Raw genomic sequence first — 22,669 nt, forward strand, 5'->3', positions numbered from 1 at the left:
AGAGTTTTTACTCCTGGTATCAAATTTCTAAAGAAGGCAAATCTAATTATTAAACCGGCTCAAATCAAGTAAAATGAAGTTGGTGGACTAGCTCCCACCAGTCATAATTTCACATCAATAAACCTCAATCACAGACAGAACTACGCTCAATAAACTAGCCTTGGTACCCTAGTAATGTAAAGAGTGCCAGTATGTGGCTCTGTGCTGTAGGTCCTTGGTGATTGGAGCCCATGTTGTTTAGTATGGCTGTAGCAGTGCGTCTCCTGTGTAGGGCTGACTGTCTGTGTCCTTTCTCCTCCAGCCTGGGTGGGTGCTCTGGCCATGGGGATGATCTTCTTCTGCTCTCCCATCGTCAGCATGTTCACAGACCACTTTGGCTGCAGGAAGACCGCCGTGGGCGGGGCGTTCGTGGCTTTCATCGGGCTTCTCACCACCTCCGTCACAAAGTAAGAAGCAAACCTGCATTCCTGGAACTCTTATCACTGTACATCCAGTGCTAGAGTAAGCAACTGTGGCCCCCGACGCCCATTCAATTGCAGGTCCAGTCTGCCTGGTCAGTTCCATTGGTGACCGCCGCAGTCGTGATGTCACAGTCACCCAGCTACCTTGGTTCTACATGTCTGGAATTGGTATCAAATACCAATAAATAAATACAAACAGTAATATTAGGGCATTTATCAGGGGTGCACATGTGGCACTTTGGTGCTAGATTCAGGGTACGCATATAGCACCAGCAATATTACATTCTGGCACCAGTTTTTTTTTTTATTATTATTCCTTAGCAACCATAGATGATGATAGTTTCTCATTGGGTCTGGACAACTCACATGACCCACCCAATTTATTAAGGATAGAACTGGATGGAACAAAGTCCTGCAATGGACTTGAAAAAAAACACAAACCCCCCTACCCCCATCTTGAAAGACCCACCAGAATAAATTCAGAATTTATTTCAACTATTTGAAACTAGTTGGCAGGGTGACATTAACAGGAGTGATATTTAGTGAGTGTTGTATATAAAAACATTGGTCCATTGTATAAATCAATGCAGCAGGTGTATCCTCATGTGTGTCATGTTTCAGTGCCATTAGGCATGTTGTATAATAATGTTTTTTCAGTATGGCTCACTTTCGTATCTGTGTATATTTTTTTCCAGTTTCTCACATTTGTTATTTGTTTAGAATAGGGCGTCTGCTAAGAAATAAAATAAATAATAGAAATAGTTACCAAAGAGTATTTAGAGAAGCCTGGGATTTCTGTATGTATTTCTGATAGGAGTACAGACACACTTCTGAGAATATTATCAACGCTAAAATATCGAAACTAAACAAAAACAAAGCATTCCCTGTGACAGAAATGTTTACCCTTTGTGCCACCCGAACTCATAGTGCCACTCGAACTTCATGGGTTTCAGTACAAAATGTACCTGCAGGCCTATTGTATAATCAGCTGTTTCTGAGCAAAACTAAATAAATGCAATGAAAGTGAAGAGGGAAGACAGAATTGTGTTTTATTGTATGTCTAGACTTCTATTTTTGTATCTTTCTATTTTATTTATTTCTGTATGAATTCAAGTGTCATGCTCTACCTGTTGCTGTACTGCATATTAACTTGGATATAAGCCTGGCTCTAAAATGTAATAGCGCTGACCAACTTTATTGTAATGATTTTTATTTTTATTTTAAATACTCTTGTCCAAAAATAAATGTTCCTGCAGCTGAGACCAAGAGGGCTATCATTTTATTTAATTTTTTTATAGTTCATATCAGACTTTCAATGATCGGGGGCCAATCGAAAGGGAAAGTGGATAAGATGAATGGTATAGATTAGTATAGTGTATTGTATTACTATATAACACATGCAGCGTTAGTATAGAGATAACGAGGGTCAGTGTTCTGATTTATCACTGTTTTGATAATTGTAATAAACCCCAATATGTTGAACAATATTTAATCATTCATTTCTCTCCCTCCCCGGACAGTTCTCTGGGAATGCGCTACTTCACCTACGGGATCCTGTTTGGCTGTGGCTCCTCCTTCGCTTTCCAGCCCACTCTGGTCATCCTGGGACATTACTTCCGCAGGCGACTGGGGCTGGCCAACGGCATGGTGACGGCCGGCAGCAGCGTTTTCTCCATGGCCCTGCCGCTGCTGCTGAAGGTGGTGGGGCCGCTGGGTCTCAGCTACACCTTCCAGATCCTCAGCGCCTTCATGCTGGTCCAGGCCTTCCTAGCGTTGACCTTCCAGCCCCTGCTTCCCACCGCACACAGCTCACCCCACGCTGAGGGAGAAGGGGGGAGTAGGTGGCAGAGGGGCCTGCCACAAATGCGCAAGTTCTTTAACCTGAGGGTTTTCCGCGTGACCACATACAGAGTGTGGGCGTTCGGAGTGGCCACAGCGGTACTGGGATATTTTGTGCCATACATTCATTTGGTGAGTTTAGACTGCGAAAAATGTGTTTTTTTAATAAGTAACTTATTTTAACCTGTTATACCAAAGCCCCTTGATCACAATATTGGCGATAAATTAAAAAAAAACATTTCACCAACAGAGGACATTCATGGAGCACTGTAATTATTCTGTGAGGGATTGTGGTTCTTCAGTATCTGTGCAGAGAGGACACAATACCGTAAACACCGGTTGCAGTAAAGCATTTGTTTTGACCTGACTCAGGTTCTTCATTGAAACAGAGAAATCTGTTAAAGGTTTCACCACTTCATGAGATAAGGGAGATATATTTATCTTTCATGTAGAATCTAAAAAAGTTCAAACTTCAGAATTACAAATACAGAACTGTTTTAATTTTCTCTTCCTCCCCTCAGAATCTTCCAATGAGGAACGAGCGGGGTTCCTACATGTCTTTCTGATTCGACGAGGCGGGTGTTAGACATGATTGACACCCAGCTTGTCTTAGGTCCCACCCTGCTGCAGTCAAGTCAGGCTGTGTTTCAGCCGGTCAGAAACAACAAATACTGTACATGTAATAATATTGTCTTTATAGCTACCCTGTTGCACATTTAACAGTTTTAAATGATGTTTCAATAAAGTACCCAAGTCGTCTCATAATAAATATATTACTGTAAAAGGTGGGTGCTGAAGTATGGTATTTTGTCAAAAAACACTGAAAACGAAGATACTTGAGAGCACTATACAGGTCTCAATACAGTAGTATTTAGGAAAGGTAATTGTATAATACATGTTTTACAATCCTTTCAGACTCTGTTCTATTACCTCAGCTGCCACAAACTATGAATAAACAACAAAGCCAGTGTACAGCTCTCGCTGAGTTTTTGACTTAATACAGCCGATTCTGAATCAGTAAAGCAAAGATTTAACTGCAGAGCCACACAATAAAATGTGCCCTTGATATGTAAAAGCTGCTGGTAATGACTGCCACAGAATAATAGTTATTTTTCTGCTTTTAGGTGAACTACGTGAAGGAAGAATTTAAAGAAACTGAGAAAGAATGGATTCTCTTGGTCTGCATCGGGGCATCGTCAGGGGTTGGCCGTTTGGTTTTTGGGAAAATAGGAGACCTCATACCGGGAGTGAAGAAGATTTACATGCAGGTAAAGTGCAACCACAGTTCATTCAAACATTTGTCTTAATGCTGTTAAACATGACAAATGAGTGAAGGTGTCCATTTGAAATATGCCTGATAGGTGTAGAATATCATTTAAACTGAGATTTTTGTAGAAGATAAGAAGCAAATGACATACTTGATATACACTGCCTGGGCACTTTTTTTAGGATCTGCACCTAATACCGGACTGGGCTACCGTTTTCCTTGATCACAGCCTTGATACAACGTGGCATAGACTCCACAAAGTGCTGAAAGGTGTCTCCAAGGCTGTTAATCCATTCACTCATTAATATTTCACACAATGGGTATTGAGAGTGATGACCTCAATAATGTTAGTATCATTTTAAGGTGCGTATGAAGGGCTTTCCAACCAAAAATAATGATTTTACAACAGTCATTGACTCTTTAGCTGACATGACGAAATGAGAATGTTTAACAGAGAGAAACGCTATTTTTAAATGAACGCTTTAAATTAGGCTTTCAGTGGTAATATTTTGAATGTTTAATACATTTTATAGTTAAAAAAAACCTTATCAAGAGGTCCCCAAGTGGCTCACCTGTGCAGGGTGAGTCATACAGTTTGAGGAGCGAAGTTTCTTGTCCTGTTGCCTGTCTGCGCATGGGGTAAATAAAATGTTTAGGTACCCCTGCCACCCTGGCAGGGTGAAATGGGCCTATTAACATGAAGTGAACTGCTTGCCAGGTGGCCTCGTTCCTGCTGCTGGGACTCATGTCCATGATGATCCCGCAGTGCTGTGTGTTTGAGGGCGTCGTCGTGGTCTGCATCTTCCTGGGGCTGTGTGACGGCTGCTTTATCACCATCATGGCCCCCATCGCCTTCGAGCTGGTCGGGCCCATGCAGGCCTCCCAGGCCATCGGCTACCTGCTGGGGCTCATGGCAATCCCCATGATAGCCGGGCCGCCCATAGCAGGTTAGTAGAAAGATCACTGGGCAAAGGAAAAAAGAGCATCTTTAAGACTGGAAATCTACGTTTAATGCATTCATTCTAACCCTTTGCATTTTCAGTGATTTAGTATTTATTGTTACCTTTCTCATTTAATTTTGTATTTATTTAAATGTAATATACAGTATTTGGTGCACAATGTATCAAGATATTACAAATTATGAACCTTGTAAAAAATCAAAGGAAGATTTACTGTTTAAACCGCTATAGACTTATTTAGCTTGATAAAAAATTGGCCTAGCACTAAATCATTCAACATTTTTGTGGAAATCAGTTTGAATTAGACAGCAAATAACTCCTGTGAGAGCTTGAGGTACCTTAGGTCAATGCATTAAAGCATTTAAAGGTTAAAAGTTAAAATAACTAGAACCATCTTTGGGGACATATAAAATTAGTGTATTGAAAAAATGGGATACATTCAATTGATCTGAAACGTGATCTAAATACTGCCACTGAGATAATACTTTTTTTTTTTTTTTAATTTAGTAGTCGCCAATTAGTTTTTTTGTAGTTTTCTTCCCAATTTAATAGTGTCCAATTATTTTTGTTTAGCTCAGCTCATCACTACAACCCCCACCCTGTCTCGGGAAAATCTAATTCACCTTTACCATAATGTGTGTGTCTTTCACATAGGAGTGGGGCTTACAACTATGGTTAAAAGGTTTGCATCACCTAGAATTTTAGGATTAAGACAAAAAAAACTATAGGAACATAATTTAGATATTTTATTTAACATCATGTAATCAAAAAACTACAAAATGGTATCGCAAATATCTACCGGAAGCCATAGTACAGTATTTCATGTTCAGTTTCAAAATGTCACATTTTTCAATTTCAGTTTTTCGTTAAGTATATAGGAAACTACAAAACGGTATTTAATTCAATATGTGACAGCAGTGTGGAGTAGCGGTTAGGGCTCTGGACTCTTGACCAGAGGGTTGTGGGTTCAATCCCCAGTGGGGGACACTGCTGTTGTACCCTTGAGCAAGGTACTTTACCTAGATTGCTCCAGTAAAAACCCAACTGTATAAATGGGTAATTGTATGTAAAAATAATGTGATATCTTGTAACAATTGTAAGTCGCCCTGGATAAGGGCGTCTGCTAAGAAATAAATAATAATAATAATGTTAACGTAACATTATTCAGCAGGTTTCATCAATCTTTATTTTATATAGCGCCTTTCATAGTGGACCACCATCACAAAGCACTTTACAAGATGCAGTAACAAGAAAATCCATAATACTTTATATACAGAGAAAAGCATAATACATGATACAGTAAAAAACAATGCATAATACAATACAGTGGAAAGTGCATAATACATGAAATACAGTGAAAAATGCATAATACATGATACAGTAGTAACAACGCAGCAGCTAATAGCAGATATCAGGCTTAAAGAGCATGGAAAGCAAGAGAGAACAAGTGGGTCTTTAGAGTTGATTTAAAGCAAGTGATGGTGGGAGCATCACGCACCAAAACTGGGAGAGAGTTCCAAAGAGTCGGAGCCATGAAGCTAAACGAGCGTTCCCCAAGTGTGGTGCACTTATGCTTGGGGATAACAATCAGGCCAGAGTCAGAGGACCTCAGCTTGCGGGCAGGGACAGAACGGGTCAGCAGGTTGAGGAGGTACTCGGGACCTGTGTGAAGAAGGGCATTGTAGGTGAGCAGGAGAGTTTTGAAAATAATCCTGAACTTTACAGGTAGCCAGTGCAGCTGGGCAAGACGCGGGGTGATGTGTTCACGCTTTTTACATCTGGTAAGGCATTCTGAACTAGCTGCAGTCGGTTTATGGTGCGTGCTGGGAGACCACCATAGAGAGAGTTGTAGTAATCGAGTCGAGAAGAGACAAATGCATGACAGAGTATCTCCGCATCCGGGAGAGAAAGGTAGGGACTTTGGAGATGTTTCGAAGATGGTAGAAGGAAGATTTGACCACGGAAGAGATGTGGGCATCAAAGGAGAGGCTGCTGTCAAGAAGTACACCAAGGCTTTGTACTGTGGGGGAAGGCAGCAGCAGGCAGTTTCCGAAGTTCAGGCCAGTTATATTGAGATTCTTAAGTTGAGTTTTATATCCTACTAGAAAGAGTTCAGATTTGCTAGTGTTGAGCTGAAGAAAATTGGCAGACATCCATGCCTTTGACTTTGTGAAGCAAAATTTGTTAATTCTATAGGGTGCTGCAAAACTTTTGGTCATAGCTGTACGAAATGATGGCAATACATTGTGGGTAAGATTTTGTGGAATTGTTTAGATAGCTCTGTGTACTTTAAACACCACACAGGGTCGGTCAGCGCTCAAAAGCTGGCCAGTAACAGTTCTTGTTTGTTTCAATCTGCAGGGATTCTTCATGGTTATTTTGGCAACTACTACGTAGCTTTTTACCTGGCTGGTGTGCCCCCAATTATTGGTGGCACGGTTCTGTTCTTCGTCCCTCTTATCCATCGTTGGAACCAGCGCTGCCAGCAGCAGGAGGATCACTGCAACGATAAGATGCTTCCTTCAGAGAACAACGCTGTGAACGGGGATCTCCTGCCGGGATTCACAGATGTCGAGACACACGTCTAGAGGTTTGCGACAAACGAAGGTACCCTTTTAAAAACAGAATGGCAAATGGGACAGCACACCAGAACATGGGCCAGTTCATTCAACCCCCCTTTGTTTCGGATTCGGTGAAACTGCTGCTACCTCTTTCTAAACTCTGCACACAGGTTCCAACATTTCCTTTGTGGTTGTTGTTTTTTCCTATTGTTCCCCAGCAGTGCCTGTGCTTTTACACCTCTAAGTTTACAAGGCTGCCCCTGTATTTCTCATAACCAGTTTTACACTATTACTCTTCACCCCAATGGAATTCTCGAGGGCAGCACGAAGTAGACCTGCATTGTTTTAAAATCGTTTTAAAAGAATTGTGTCCTGGTTGCAACACCCACTTCAACCACTGGGGGCTCCAGGGTAAAATGAGTCCTGTAATCTCCTAATTCACATGACTTCACCTTATTCTGAATATATAGGGGGCACGAAATGGAGTAGAGCAAATTTGAACACCAAGCTAATGGATTTCATAAAGGGTCAGAAATCTTTTCCCCCCAATAACGAGAACAGGAAAATGTTGCAGATTTTTTTTACACCATTTGGTCTAATTCACTTGTCCTGTCTAACCAAAAGGTGTTATGGGTAGTTACAAAGTTACACAGGGACTAAACAGCAAAAGTATATGTTACAGAGCACAGAAACATGACACATCCTCTTATGGGTTTGTTATACAAGAGCGTTTGCAGTTATGCTGCAATTCATTGTTTCCAGCATCCTGCTCAGAATACATGATGTAATTGAAGCACATGGAAATCCCAATGAACAGTATGGATGTAAACCTGTAATTGATGGGAAACAGCACCCCTTACGGGTCACAGTAGAAACTGTCACAATGTGGAGTGCATCATGTGGCAACTCCACTGTACCTACCATATTTCAGAGCTCTGTGAATAATACCTCCCCAATTGGCTTTCTAATCCCCCTGCAGACGAATGCATGTAATCAGTTATATTGTAAAGAGGCATTATTTTGTAAGTCATGTGAAAGACGATATTGGTTGCCCACCAGTTTTGTTTTGCCTTGACTCCTGCCATTGACTTCTGTTTTGGAAAGGATTCTATCCACCAGCACTATGGTCATACAGCATTGTGTTTTGCACAGGGAAAGCAGAGCAGGATAAAGTTTCTCTGTTTAAATTGAAAAGGCACCGCTGCCAAGTATGGACTCAGGAATGCTGAACAGTAAGCAAGGAGTGTTTTTTTTTTTTTGTCTTTTTAAAAAGAGTTTGAACACGGGACATGATATGATTGGGATTCAAGGTCTTGCAAGAAAACTATTCACGACCAACGGCTGCTATTAATGTAGCATTGTGTGCATGCAGCACACCTAATGAGACAGAAAGCCAGGAGAGTTTGCAGGCATGTGTGAATGGCAATGTTCTGCTTGAATAATGCCTGTCTTCACCCTAGAAGGGAATCTCACTGGATTACTGTGCAGATCATCTACGGGTGGCTCTCTTCTATAAACGGCTGTAATTCTGTAATGCACCTTTTTCCATTTCTCAACTAAAGCTAATATCCTGCAGGTGATACTTTTATGTTACAAGGGTGTATCCATCAATCTAAACTATATTACCAACAGTGAGTAAACAGTGGCCTGTTGTATTCTCAATACTAGTAGAATTGACCCATTATATCCAATTAAATATGCGGCTGTTATTGAGATTTAAGTCTAATGCCTCAGTACTACTCCTAATCACCCTGCTCACAATGCATTCTTTAAGAAATCTCCAGCACATCATTTAAATGTGACATTGATCTGGAGTACTCGTATGCCGATGCAAACTTTTTAATTCTAAAGAAAAGATCAGTCAGTCAGTTATCAGTCTTCTCATCACTCATCGATCATCTGTTGGAATCTTTGATATTATTTCAATACAACGGTTGTATTGCTTTTTTAATTTTTAATTTTTTTTTTAATGTACATTGTGTGAAGTGTTACAGTTTTTACTAATTGTGCATTCTGTATGCACCAATACCATTTGCCCAGTGTTACAATAGGTTGCCTCAGATTTGAAGTAATCCGTTTTCTCAGCAAAGCAACCCCTTGCTCACTAAATATCTCAGGACCCCACAACATATAGCTGACTGCTCCAATTATAATGAGGAAACTGTCCCGCAAGTGCAGTGGTACCCCAAATATTATCAAGTTGGTACCAATGCACAACAACTGGATGGGTATTTTTTTATCAAAAAAAAAAAAGTGTTTCTGTATCTGTTTCTGTACTTTAAGAAGCTTGATGAGGTATTAAATATCCAAGATATCTAAGCTAATATATTCTTGTTTAGTCACCACGTACTGGCCACTTTTTTTTTTAAAACTGCACTGGGGAAGAGTGATGCTAGGGACAGGTTAATGGTTACCAGATATAGTTGGAGGTTAGACATGAGCTCTATTGAGGCCGTGATACAAAGTGAATGTGATACAAAGTGAATCTAAACAAGAAGAATACATTTGTTAAGATCACTGTGATATTTCTGACAGTACCAAGCTGCACTTCAAGACTGGGGCCATAGTGAATGTGGCAGCAGCCTTGGCACTCATCATTGTACAATCCCAGGTTTGGTGAGTAGTGTAGCATTGCTGGGGTGTATCTCATACACTGTTACATTCATATTCTACTATTATTACTACAAACTCATTAGAGAACCCAGCCAACTGATTTCACCACAGATCACTGTGAAGTGCCATTGATATCATAAACCTCACTGTTCAGATGACGCCATTTGTTACATTGACCAATTGAGCCAGTCCTTCTCTAGTGCTTGTGTATGAACTCATCTCCACGTCTTTGTAGGGCTTTGTCGATATAGAGTCTCGTCTGGGACATTGTGATGTACCACAATGTTCTAGAAATGTGTCCTTTTTTGTGCCAAAGTAGATTTTATGTGTTTTTAGTTAACTTGCATTATGAAAACAGAATATTTAACAAGATAGTATATTTAATTATACTGACAAAAATACTAAGTGGTTCAGAAATCACTTATGCAACAATAAGTGGTTAATCAGTGAAATGATCGGCTGCACTAGAAACTGGAGATTCATTGAACACTAATTCAGTGCTTTGGTGTTTTAATAATGCGCATGTCCTCATATGAGGCTGTAAAGAAAGTGAAATACTTCACTATGATTGGGTGATTTATAATTTTTTTTATTTTTTTTTTTAAATAAATTTAGTCGTCGCCAATTATTTTTACCCCGGTTTTCACCCCAATTTTAGCATGCCCAATTATTATCTGTATCCCCGGCTCACCGCTCGCAACCCCCCCGCCGACTCAGGAAACGGAGGCTGAAACACGCGTCCTCCGAAACGTGCTCCTTCCAAGCCGTCATTTTTCGCACTGCAGATCCACAGCAATGCTACCAGACCTATAGTGCCGGAGGACAACACAGATCTGGCGGCTCCGCTGCAGAGCCACAGGCGCCCTATCGGCCACAGGGGTCGCTGATGCGCGGTGAGCCGTGGATTCCCCTGCCGACCTAAGCCCTCCCTACCCGGGCAGCGCTCAGCCAATTGTGCGCCGCCCCCTAGGAACTCTCGGTCACGGTCAGCTGTGACATAGCCTGGATTCGAACCAGCGATCTCCAGGCTATAGGGCACATCCTGCGAGGAGCGCCTTTACTGGATGCGCCACTCGGGAGCCCCGATTTATAATGTTTACAGATGTCATCCCGTGCATACAAGTCTAACCTGTACATACACACAACCTATGCATGTATGCACATACTTGAATTATTACCTGCAACACACGCCTCAATCACCTTTGTCATCCATCCATGCACTGATGCGTCAAGCAGCAAGTGTGCTAAAAAAACTTGTATCGTTTGTCTATATATTTGTGTTTTGGGAACACGCGTTTCTGTCCGAGAGGGAGGTCTATGTTATCACCTGCAATATATAACCATGTCTTCATCATTATCTTTTATGCAAGTTTCCAAAACCAGTTTTTGAGAAGACTTTTACTAACTGCCAAGACAATCGCCAGAACTACTACTCTGAAAACTCACATCACCAGCAACAGAATAATGTTACTGCAGAACTACTGATGACTCTGTGTTTGTATGTTTGTTGGTTTTTTAACCTGATTTGTTAACTTGAGATCTTCAGGAGTTTATCTTGGGTTTTTAATCACTTTTAAGATTATTTGATTAATGGCACAGGGTAATTAAAATAGATTTCTAGGATCTTTAACCTTTAATCTGACTGAATGTATTCAAATTTCTCATCATAGTATATGCAGAGGCAACTGCCTTTACTGAAATAGTTAACCAGTATTTTAGTCCTTAATTCTGATATAATGAACTTCTTATTTGACTTCATGTTTTAAGAATTGTTGTTCTACTTCACTTTAATGATTGATTAATGAATCGTTCACCTGTACTGATTAATCGATTAGGAAAATGGCACAATTAAAGCCCCTAGTTTTTTAATTAGGTGTGCTTGTTGTATTCGTTTTTTCTTACTTTGTAAGACCTGGAGCTGAAGGAATTGATTTAACCGGTTGTTTTGTTTCCAGCAGCAGGATAGTGTATCTAACTGGGGCTCTAAATTCACTGCATTTCCATGTGAGATAACATCACATTGCTCATCTAAAGATGTTCACAAAGCGCAGAGGTTAAGATGGCAGTATGTCAAAAACTGCAAACTAGAACAGATTCATGAAAATCAAACTATTTAAAGATACTGCTAGACTAAACTGCAAATGTCTACGGCAGACAACCAACACTGAAGAGCAGCATCTCATAACCCACTGTAATCCCTGTAGATCTGCAGGAGGATTAGGAGTAGGAAAGCATTTTCTTTCATAAATACACAGACCAAACCATTAACTGTGAGATGAGGGATTATTTTTGAACAGGAGCACTTTAAAATGTTATTGATCAAAGCCTTAATATACAGTATATGATTTCTATTTTTTAAATGTGCACCCTTTCCCACATCCTCCTTTGACCCAGTAACCCCCGTTGCCAAAGCTGTTGTAAACTTAGCAGTTGGGTGAAATCATTAAAGTCAAACATGCTCCCAAACGGCACTATATACTGTTGAAGACTAGACTGATATTTTACAATCACTGTAAACATGAAATGTGATGCTGCTAGATTTGTGTAATTCTTTGTCAGTTTGAATAGTCTGTGGATGTATGTAACTTTTTTCTATGAAAACAATAAATGTATAAAAAAGAACGATCCTCTTCTTGTGTCCATTGCATTGCATTCGCTATAAAGACATTGTGGTTAATATACAGTGGCAAACCTGAAAACAGTTTCAGTTTTGTTTAAGTAGGCTCACCTGTAGCGCGATGAGGAGAAACAGTCCCTGCCGGTTTTGCCTCCCTACCTGCAGGCGTGACAGAGCCAATGCGACGCCCCTCTGTGGAATCTCCAGTGAAGACCAGCAACTTCACACAGCCAGGATGCAAACCTGGGCTCCCCTGACTGTACGACTCGCCCTACCTTTAGGAACCCAGTGTTCTTTTACAAACAGAATCCAGGATCATGATTGTTAGTAAAGAACAAAAAAGGTTGTATACATGGATACCAGTAGATACTGAAACGAACTAATGTGCACCGTCAACGGCGGTGACATTGAAGGAAGTTTTAAAAAGGCTTCTGTTGTTCATATTATGTGCTTGATATATTAGTACTTGAAGGTGTCATGCACATCTTTCTGTAAATTCACACCTGGAGCTGCTAACCCTTTCAACCAATCCATCACTAATAATAACCTTTTGCTAATTGTTTCTACTGCACCCCATTCCTCACACATTTTTCTAATCAAAAGGTGCAACGATTGTTAGGATCACCTACATTCTTCATGCATCACAGCATTTTTTACTTTTGGAGCTTGGCCTCACCTTTTGGGACACTTAGTTGTTGCCTCAAATTTTTTTTTGCTTAGCTTTACATTCATGGGATGGGTACCTGTAATGTGTTTTTATATAGATGTGCAGGATGAGTACATTCATTGCTTGCTTTTTGGGAAAACCTGTACCCCATCCCAAAATAGAGTTTGGGGGATCATTTTTACACACAGTAATGTGAGCTTTATGTTCAAATATTAATATTTCACAATTTCACAATAGACCACAAAAAGTGTGAAAAGATACCATAGGCCCCGCAGTCTTACTACATTTTCACACTAGGTTTTAATGCAGTAGCAGGAGCACACTTAGACTGGACTCTACCCTAGTAAAAGCATAGCACTGTGTAATAAAGCATAGTGAAAGCATTGTAAAACATATTGATAAACATATGGTAAATGCATAATATAACCATGGGGAAAGCGGGAGTACAATACAAAGAGAAAACATATTAATAATAAGGGACCCATCTAAACAAAGATGAATATAAACACTCAAACAGAATTTAATAAAACTCAAGATAAAAGAACTTGAGTTGGCTGATATGCTGAGCAAAATATTTCAAGTTTAAAATTCACTCTAATTGCAGGGATAAAATGAACTGACCTGAGATGGATAAGTAGTGCTTTTATTAGTTAATAGCTCTGTAAAAAGGTTTTGAAGATACTCTCTGTGAGTGGCAATAGCCATGTAAGAGCCAGCCTATCTGTTTAAGTGGAAGCCTGAGGCTGTGTTAGGACTATACTGTGCATCACAAGCAGGCATGCAGGCAAGCAGTCTGACATTACAATCTTCACTCCATAGATAAACAGATGCTACAGCTAGCAGAGACTCGAGGTTCTTTGTAAAGGTTCAGCAAGGCAGTAGATTGCTGCCTAATCCTGAATCCAGGCAACTGACCTACTTTACTGTGGAATTGAACTGCATCTGTGTAGTGACCTTGAGAAGAGCATCCCTGCTATATGTTATCTTTCCCAGACCATTCCAGACTCAGGGTGAGCTGGACACGCTTAGGATGAGAAGACTTTCCATTCAGATCTCATTTCCAGCGGGGCAGTTTTCAAAGTACATTGAGGTTTACAAAACATACTGGAATAGTACATGTAAGTACAGAACACGCCTGGATGAAAGACTCAAATTTATAAAATATGGACGTGTATTTATTCCTACAGAATTGACAAAGTCACACCACTTTAGTGAAAGAATCTTTCCTAACTTTTTTCTTTTAAATGTAAATTTAGAGTGCCCAATTATTGAACCCTAATTTTCTCCCCAATCTAGACTGTCCAATTATGTTCCCCACATAGCTCTGGAGAACTTAAGGTGCAGTGGGCATCCTCTGATCCCATGACCAAGCCAATTACCTCTTTTACACTCTTGAGAATGGATGTTAGAAAACTACTGGCCACTGGAGGACAAACGCCAGCCCTGCTGTGTGCCTTTGAGCTCACCAGGTGCTTGGCCAGTCGGGTCTGCTGCAGCGCAATTAGCAGAAACAGTCTCCCTAACCCACAGGAGTGTCAGAGCCCCAGCGAAAACTGCTGACTTTGCACAGCCAGGCCATGAACTTGCGCCCCTGACTGTACAACTCACCCTGCATACCATGCAGTTGTGCTCTTACCAGCTGAGCCACCCCTGCCTAATCTATTTTTCTTTTACTGTCATTACAATTTCTTCCTCCACAGTTACCTCCCTTTCACACCCCACTCCCAATTACCCTCCATTAACAGACTATTATTATTATTATTTGTTTATTTAGCAGACGCCTTTATCCAAGGCAACTTACAGAGACTAGGGTGTGTGAACTATGCATCAGCTGCAGAGTCACTTACAATTACGTCTCACCCGAAAGACTGAGCACAAGGAGGTTAAGTGACTTGCTCAGGGTCACACAATGAGTCAGTGGCTGAGATGGGATTTGAACCGGGGACCTCCTGGTTACAAGCCCTTTTCTTTAACCACTGGAACACACAGCCTCCTATTTATAATGATAGATGCAGTTTACACAAAGATCTCGCTGATATAAGTATACCACCACATACAGTTATTATTCAGGACACTGAAAACAGCACTAGCCAAAACGTTGGCTTGACTTAAGTTTCTTGTAAAAGTATTAACAATATTCATGGCTACCAAAGAACAGCTGGTTGGTGGTGGTGGGACATTTTTCTGTTTAATCCCACTCATTTCGCTTGCTAATCAAATATCTTAGAATGACTGAACACATCATTTTTTTCACCGTTGTTTAATGCAAAACATTTTAATGAGCATGATTGATGGCGGCCTGTCTGTGAGAGAAGTTGCCCGGAGAATGAGATGTTCTGCTTCAACAATCAGCAGACTAGTCCAGAGAAACCAGGAAGCCAGCTCTGTGAGGGACAGGCCATGTCCTGGAAGGCAGAGGGTCACCACACCGGCCCAGTAACGTCACATCCGACTGATCCATCTGCGTAATCGTTTTCAGACTGCAGTGGCTACCGCACGAGAAATGCCAGGAAGGTTAAAAGAAGAGTAACCAAGCAGTCCAGTATTTCTCTAATCCAGCAGAACGGTTTTGTTCTGTAATCTTTGGAATTTCTTAATGAAACCTCTTGATTCCAAAGCTCTTTAATTCCTCGACTTGCTGCTACTTGAAAGCACGCTGCTTTGCACACAGCTACTGGGATCAAACTCTCCACTGGTATTACATCACATGTTTTCATGACCTACAAAAATGAATTACCGACTGAGTCTCTAAAAATAGGGGGGCTGGGGGAGGTTTATGTAACAGGAATATATATATTGCATATCATGCCACAGCAGATTTCTCCAGTACTAACCCGCATTGCCAGCGGGAGGTGGGAGTCATTGGGATATTGTTTGGTTCTTTTCTTTCTTTCGTTGTGACAGTATGGTTCAACAGTATGGTTTAACTAGGAGGGGCACACTGAAAAGGAAACACACACAACACTGACAGAGAGAACTAGGGCTGTATATGGTACACCAAAAGAAGTGGTTGACCATACTAATGACTGTCATGACATACTTATGTTTAACACATTTCTGTGAGAATCAATAAGCACTTAATAATCCAAACTATGTCATTGTGCACATTTGTATTGAAATAAGAATGGTTCTTCTCAGAATAATTGCATGCCTAGAGGTTAAAGCTTTCTCACAATCCTTGTATTTGACTTGGTCCACCTGCGTGACAGTGATCATGATTTACTTTGTGCGCTACTGCGTGTGAAGGACAGACGAACGGACAAACAATCCTTTCAGTATACTGCGCCTCACTTTGTGCCTGCAAGTAAATTCTGGCACTGGCCACAGGGAGTGTGTTACCTCCATACTTGTTAGTTAACTTTAAAGCTCCAAGCCGGTTTAATGAACAGTTCTACACAGCCAGCTTTTTATTAACGTAGTTCTACTTTAACATTTACAGGCACGGCTTTGTCTGCATATTTGTGCAGCTGCTGCAATGTAGGAACTCTAAAAAGGATACTGTACATCTTGGATCAGTTTCCCAGGTGATAAACAACAATGCATAGCCTGTGTAAACGAACCTGTCATCCCATGCAGTTCTGATACGAACCATCCAGAAAGAACTCAACACTATTACTAGAATGCTCTGCCCCCTGGTGTGCCACAATAATAATAATAATAATAATCATCTTTATTTTATATAGCGCAATTCATGCAACACATCTCAAAGCGCTTTCCAGTCCAAGAATAATAATACATAATAATAATTAATCACAGCAGACTATAGACGTTAAAACAAAACACACAAAACACAAGTACTGTGCAAACTCATAAAAAGCCAGTTCCTTACACAGGCTGAAATGCCAATTTAAAAAAAAAAATATTGTTTTTAGTTGTAAGATTTAATTTTGGTGCAGTACAGTAAGTGTTGTTCACATAACAATGAAAACTAGGACTATATTAGGCTAAAGCCACACATTATAAAAGTTTACTTTAAAAATAGCATTTCAGTAGCCCTTTCTGTCCAGGTGCCTGGTGAGCTCAAGCAGACACCTGCAGGGCTGGCATTTGTCCTCCAGAGGCTGGTAGCTCTGCAACATCGGCTCTCGAGTTCCTGTGTGTAAACGGGACTGGCAAGGTTGCAGGATCGGAGGACACCCGTTGACCTTCAGTTTTCTTGTGCTGTTGCTAACACCTTACCTCATCCACATATATTTATCATTGTTTGCATGTGAAAAGCATTGTGACTGGCAGTTAACAGGCAACTGATTCGTCCAAAAAGAGCTATAGGGGGTGTAAGGGGCCATGTAGTTAAACTTTGGGAAAGAACAGATTCATTTTAAAAAGCCAGCAAGCGAAAAACAGACTAAGAAAAAAGAAGAGTGTGTCAAAGAATAATGACTACTAACTGGTTGCAATGGGAATTAAAAATTGAATTACGATCTACCTGCGGCTTCCCGTAAAAGAGACCCTACATCTGTTTTACTGGCCAGCATGGAGATGGAAGCACAGTAATGCCCTGAACTTTCACTGTGTACCAAGAATTATCCCACAATGGAATGCACAACAATCCCTTGCTAGGAGATTCCTGGAAACTGCATCTTGGGAGGTTATTAGCTCTCCAGATCACGAGTGGGATCATTCTCTGTACACAACAAATATTCCGTACCTTTTTATACCACGGGCTGTCTCTCTTTGTGGAAGGGGCAGATCAATACAGAGAAGCAGAAAACAGTGAGGAGGTGTACAGTAAAAATAAAGTAGCGTACCGACAACAGAGAAGCTGCCATTTAGGGATTGGATAGAGTCTTACTTGTGGAGATAGAGGCACAGTGCCATGGCCACCACAGGTAAGACTGCATGTTTAATGGCAGAATTTCTCAATAGTGGTATAAGACTAGATTACTTTCTTTTTGTCTTGTATCTGTTTTATGAATCTATAAAAAGGTAATGTAACTTAAATCCTATGGGCACAGTAGATTCCAGGCAGTGACCTCTGTAACCAGCAGTTGCCTCCACAGGTTGCTGTCACACAGATCACACTACAGCATGCAATGCTACTGGGAGTACTGGATGTCACATTCACTTATGAAAATATGGATTGGAAAGTATTTCCCATGGGAAGCTAAGCATTGAAGCAGTGGCAAAAATGTTGTGTACCAGACAGTGTCTGTATGATTATCGGTCCATTCACAAACACCAGTGCTAAATAAACCAGATAGAGTAAATCAATATGTACATTTTCCTTTTCTTTTTTAATGGGACTTTTTGATTAATCGGTTGGACACCTCAATTTCATTTCATGAACCTTTGCATGTGTATCAAGTTAATGAAGAACGAATGTATGTCACAATAAGTCTGTACAGTCTGTTTATGTACTGTATGCTGTACATTCATTTAAACAACAGCATGTCTTCAGAATCACTGTGAAACATCATCTCCTTTTGGGGGGGGGGGGGGGGGGGTCATACAGTCTAGCGGTGTGCTAGACTGCATCCTGGCTGTGTGAAGTCAGTGTTCTGCGTTGGGATTCCAGAAGAGTCATCGCATCGGCACTGTTGCTCCCACGGGTTAGGGAGGCAACATTGTCTGGGATAGAGCGCCCCCTCTATGTGTGCCTGCTCAGAAAGATGGACTAATATCCTTTACCATACAGTAGCTCAATGTATTTTTGACCTGTATTGGTTACCTTGTAACGTAAAGCTATGCAGAGTTTTAGGCACTCTGGATACACCTGCAAATGATTGACTTGAATAGTCACAGAAGGCTAAACTATGTAGTAAACAGACACCAACTTCATGTCAAACTGAACATGATTATGGGACATACTGTTACAAGGTGGTCTACAAAAACATTTTCTTGAAAAAAAAAAAAAAGGGCTTTAAATTAAAAAAAAAAAACTATGCCTGACCCACATACACACATTTACAATTCATGTCGTAACAGTAGCTGGTAACAAATGCAAATGAGTGAGCCAGTAGGCTAACAGCCAGTGGTAGAATTGTTCTTTAGAAGCTTCCTTTGAGGCTGGAATCCTGTTTAGTGATTGCTTACAACATGCAGGGCTGCACAAAGAGTGCTGTCTCATTCACTGCCTCATTATTCACCAAAGTGATTCAAGCACAACTCCGAGCAGGAAGCATTCTTTCCATTCACAAACGGCACAATTGCATAAATTTGGAGTTCGGAAATAACTTTGCTACTGTGTTTCTGGACATTAATGTGTATAAATCAAAGATTACGTTGCCATTTGGCATTAGTCTCATTCGTGTTGAAAGGGGGGCAAATGAGTCTTGTGAATTATTTCTCAGTATGAGCATTGCATTCTACTCTCCTACTTGAAATTCTATTTCCAAAAAGGGGTTCAAGAGGTTACAGGGTCTTACTTCGCTCTCGATGGAAAAGTAATAGCAAGAATGACCATTCAAAAAGGGTGCCTGGATGTACAACGACCGTTTATACACACATATACACAAAATGATAGGTTAAAAGTCACTGTTGCTTAATGGTGAAAAAAAAAGACACAAAACTGGACTGAAGCATTGCCAGATCCTACTGTCTTTAAACCATATCTTCCTTTGGCCCAGGAATCAATTGTTTGTCCCTTTGATGCCAGATAATACACTGTACACAGCAACAATAACAGATTAAAGGATTAGCTTTCACATTCAGCTCTAATCTAGATGTATGACTTTGTTGTCCATTTAATAGTGCTGGATCACTAAAACTGCATTTAAACCTCTGCCCAGATGTACATGTAATTACAAATGATTTTAATAAAAAAGAAATTGTCATCCCCCTATGGTAAGACATCCACTCAACCACCATGCCACAATCCCCCAGGTTGTTTTAACAGAAAAGGCAATCCCCCAATGTAACCACCCCTTCCCCGATGTTCTTGTCAGTAGCCCCTTGGTAAGATATTTCTGTTGACTGGACATCATGTTCTTTCACTTGTGATGCATGCTACACATCTTTAGTCCAAATCAGCAGGGAGCTAACAGTTCATATTCAATCACTTTGATCAGAATGCAAGTGATGTTTCCAATGATAACTGGTGCTGTTGTTCTGAAGTTATTTGCTCGGGGGAGGGATGGGGCAATCTACAGATCAGGACATGCACCAAGACGGATGAACCTGACACAGAATGGTGTATTACTTACCTAAACAGAATCAAAGAGCAGCCATTCTGAATTCAAACAGAGTGGAGCAGGCACAAGAACACGACAGGGTCTGTTCAAGTGATCTAAAGGATGCCTGATCTAACTAGAGCTACCCGTCACAGGGCCTCTCGCGTCTTCTATATGGCAGATACTGCAGGGTGCAGTGATACACCTTGTATGCTACAACTAAGAAAGAAAAAAAAAAAAACACCATTTTTAATATTGACTCCCTGAGCTCCTGGGTGTAAAGAGGCTTGCTGGTGGGATCAGAAGACAGACCTTCAATTCTCATGAGATACTGATGCGGTGAAAGAACATGAGAGGAATCCAACACCATATTCTTTCAAATACAACACATTTAACAGGAATAAAAAGCTATGCCCTTTTTTAATATAAAAATAAGTGGTTCATATGGTTGACTCACCTGGTAAAGCTGCAGCCTTGAGGTGTATACGGTGAGTCATATCCTTGCTGTGCTTGGCCGAGTATGGGATTGAGGGAACTTGCATTGGCCTCTGTCCAGCACAGGAAGCATGCAGACTGATGTAGAGGAAAGGGCTTCACTATCGGTCTAATATGTACTACATACAGTTTGATTTGGTTTCTTTGGTTTTCAGCTGCGTTGTACCTTTACAACTGTTCAAGGTAAATTAATAAACCTTATTCAAACTAAGCAAGGACTGACTGATATTTTAAGATGGATAATTTTAAAAGCTTTGTTACAATACCTTTTAAGACAGTGCTGCTTCCCAACAACACTGATGCTCAAACCCTTCTGAATTTTCAAATGGGACAGATTATCTAAATTCTATCTTTATTTTTGACAGTAATAAAGGTAGCTGCCAGATTTTCCTTGAAAGAGCACTCCTTCAATTAAAGGCGACAGACCCTACACGATAAGGATAGATATGCACACTCACTTACTACGCATCTCGCTATCACAGAACAGACCAGCATATCTTTAAATATAAGCAAAACATTTCAATGAGAAGACAATCTCACAAGTGCAGTCACCCCCCAAAATGCTATCTATTTTCTAGGAATACAGAACAACTAGGGGTGAGACATTTACTGCCCATGAACTCACCAGCTGCCATTTTTTCTATGGCTGTTGCATACAGACCCTCCAGTCGTGGCAGGCTGTAGCAGGAAGATGGTGGTTTTGTTCACAGAGTAACCAGAGCGCTTCAGTGCGGGAGGAAGCTTGTGTACCTGCAGCTAAAACTACCTTTGTTACTGTAAACAAGCTGGTAAGCCAACCATGTCTGTAGCAGCGTGACTAGAAGGCTACATGATGGCAGCATGTAGTAAACAGTTATGAGAAACTACAGGTAATATTTACAAGGCATGCTCCATATTTAGATAGTCATGTTTTCTTTTTTTCTTAAAAAGACCAGCTGCTGCTTTCTATTAAAAATCCAATACTCTAACCCTAACAGTCATCAGTTGCTGGGTTTTGGCCTAGTTAATTTATTCTTTAGGCAAACCTGCCATGATTTATCCTCCTAAAATTCTTTAACTCTTTCTGAAAGTAGGTACAAAAATACAATTACTGAGCTCCACAAGTGATTGTAACGATTGACTTTGTAAGGTTCACATGACATTAACCCTGGGTGTGTATTTACTTTTAATTTTAAATCCCCACAAAGATTCTGTACATAATGATGCTGAGTAGTTCAATGTTCGTGTTGCTCAGGGCAAAACTTTTTTTTGTGCATTAAGCATGACTTCCCTTCTGTTTTCTGATAGGCTAGTAACACCCTTCAAACCACTGCTTTGCAAATCTCACAGCGTTTAACTCAATCCCCTTGTCCTGCTATTGCATGTGTTTTTATTCAATCTGCCCTCAACAGAACACCCTGTATAGTTGCAGCTTTAACACAGACACTGCGCCACCCTGTGGTGAACAGGAGTAAGCCACTCTAGCTGCTGGACAGTTTGTCAGCCCCAGTGCCAGAAAGAACATTACTTCCAATCATATACATACTACATTTTATATGGTGACCAGCTTTGCCACTGTTAAATACTTGTTTGGCTTTACTCATGGTAACTCGTGTTTTACAACTCCTTTTCACAAAAATGTTCTCTCAAAACTAAAAAGATAAATTCAAAACCGTACACTACATAAGTGATTCTTAAACACTACACTGTATTTTAAGGGGCACCATGTCACTAACACATTATCAAAATGATGTACATTTTGTGTTTGTAAATATATAATTACACTATGAATAAAGACTGCTACAGACTTTGTTGGCTTACCAGTTTGGTTACAGTAACTGAAGATATGAAACGTCTTCAAGGTCCATGCTGGTTCCCCATGCTTTTATACTTTCTCAACCATGTCTTGCACACGGCAATGACGCTTAACATCCACTGCCCCATCCTGCTTCACTGAAACTAGGCACAGGTGAATGACATAAAGTTCAGTTATTTCCTTCAAAGAGGGCTCTGTACAGCACAGACCACTGGGCAACATTGAATTCCTGCAATCTAAGACTTTTTTCAGGAAACTATATTGTACCCTATGGTGTAAAAACCAA

General features: G+C 40.6%; 1 protein-coding gene across 1 annotated transcript in view; it reads left to right on the top strand.

Moving 5' to 3' along the window:
• The window catches only part of LOC117430796 (monocarboxylate transporter 8), a 36,635-nt gene extending 24,313 nt beyond the window's left edge, over positions 1–12,322 (top strand). Inside the window, exons 2-6 of the mRNA XM_034051277.3 lie at positions 302–446; positions 1,982–2,432; positions 3,425–3,568; positions 4,286–4,514; positions 6,888–12,322. Of these exons, the coding sequence (XP_033907168.3) occupies positions 302–446; positions 1,982–2,432; positions 3,425–3,568; positions 4,286–4,514; positions 6,888–7,114 (1,196 nt within the window). The 3' untranslated portion in view covers positions 7,115–12,322. The remainder of the gene's footprint in view (positions 1–301; positions 447–1,981; positions 2,433–3,424; positions 3,569–4,285; positions 4,515–6,887) is intronic.
• The last annotated feature ends 10,347 nt before the right edge of the window (positions 12,323–22,669 follow it).

Source organism: Acipenser ruthenus, chromosome 26, assembly GCF_902713425.1.
Source record: "Acipenser ruthenus chromosome 26, fAciRut3.2 maternal haplotype, whole genome shotgun sequence".
In the NCBI taxonomy this organism is placed as follows: Eukaryota; Metazoa; Chordata; class Actinopteri; order Acipenseriformes; family Acipenseridae; genus Acipenser; species Acipenser ruthenus.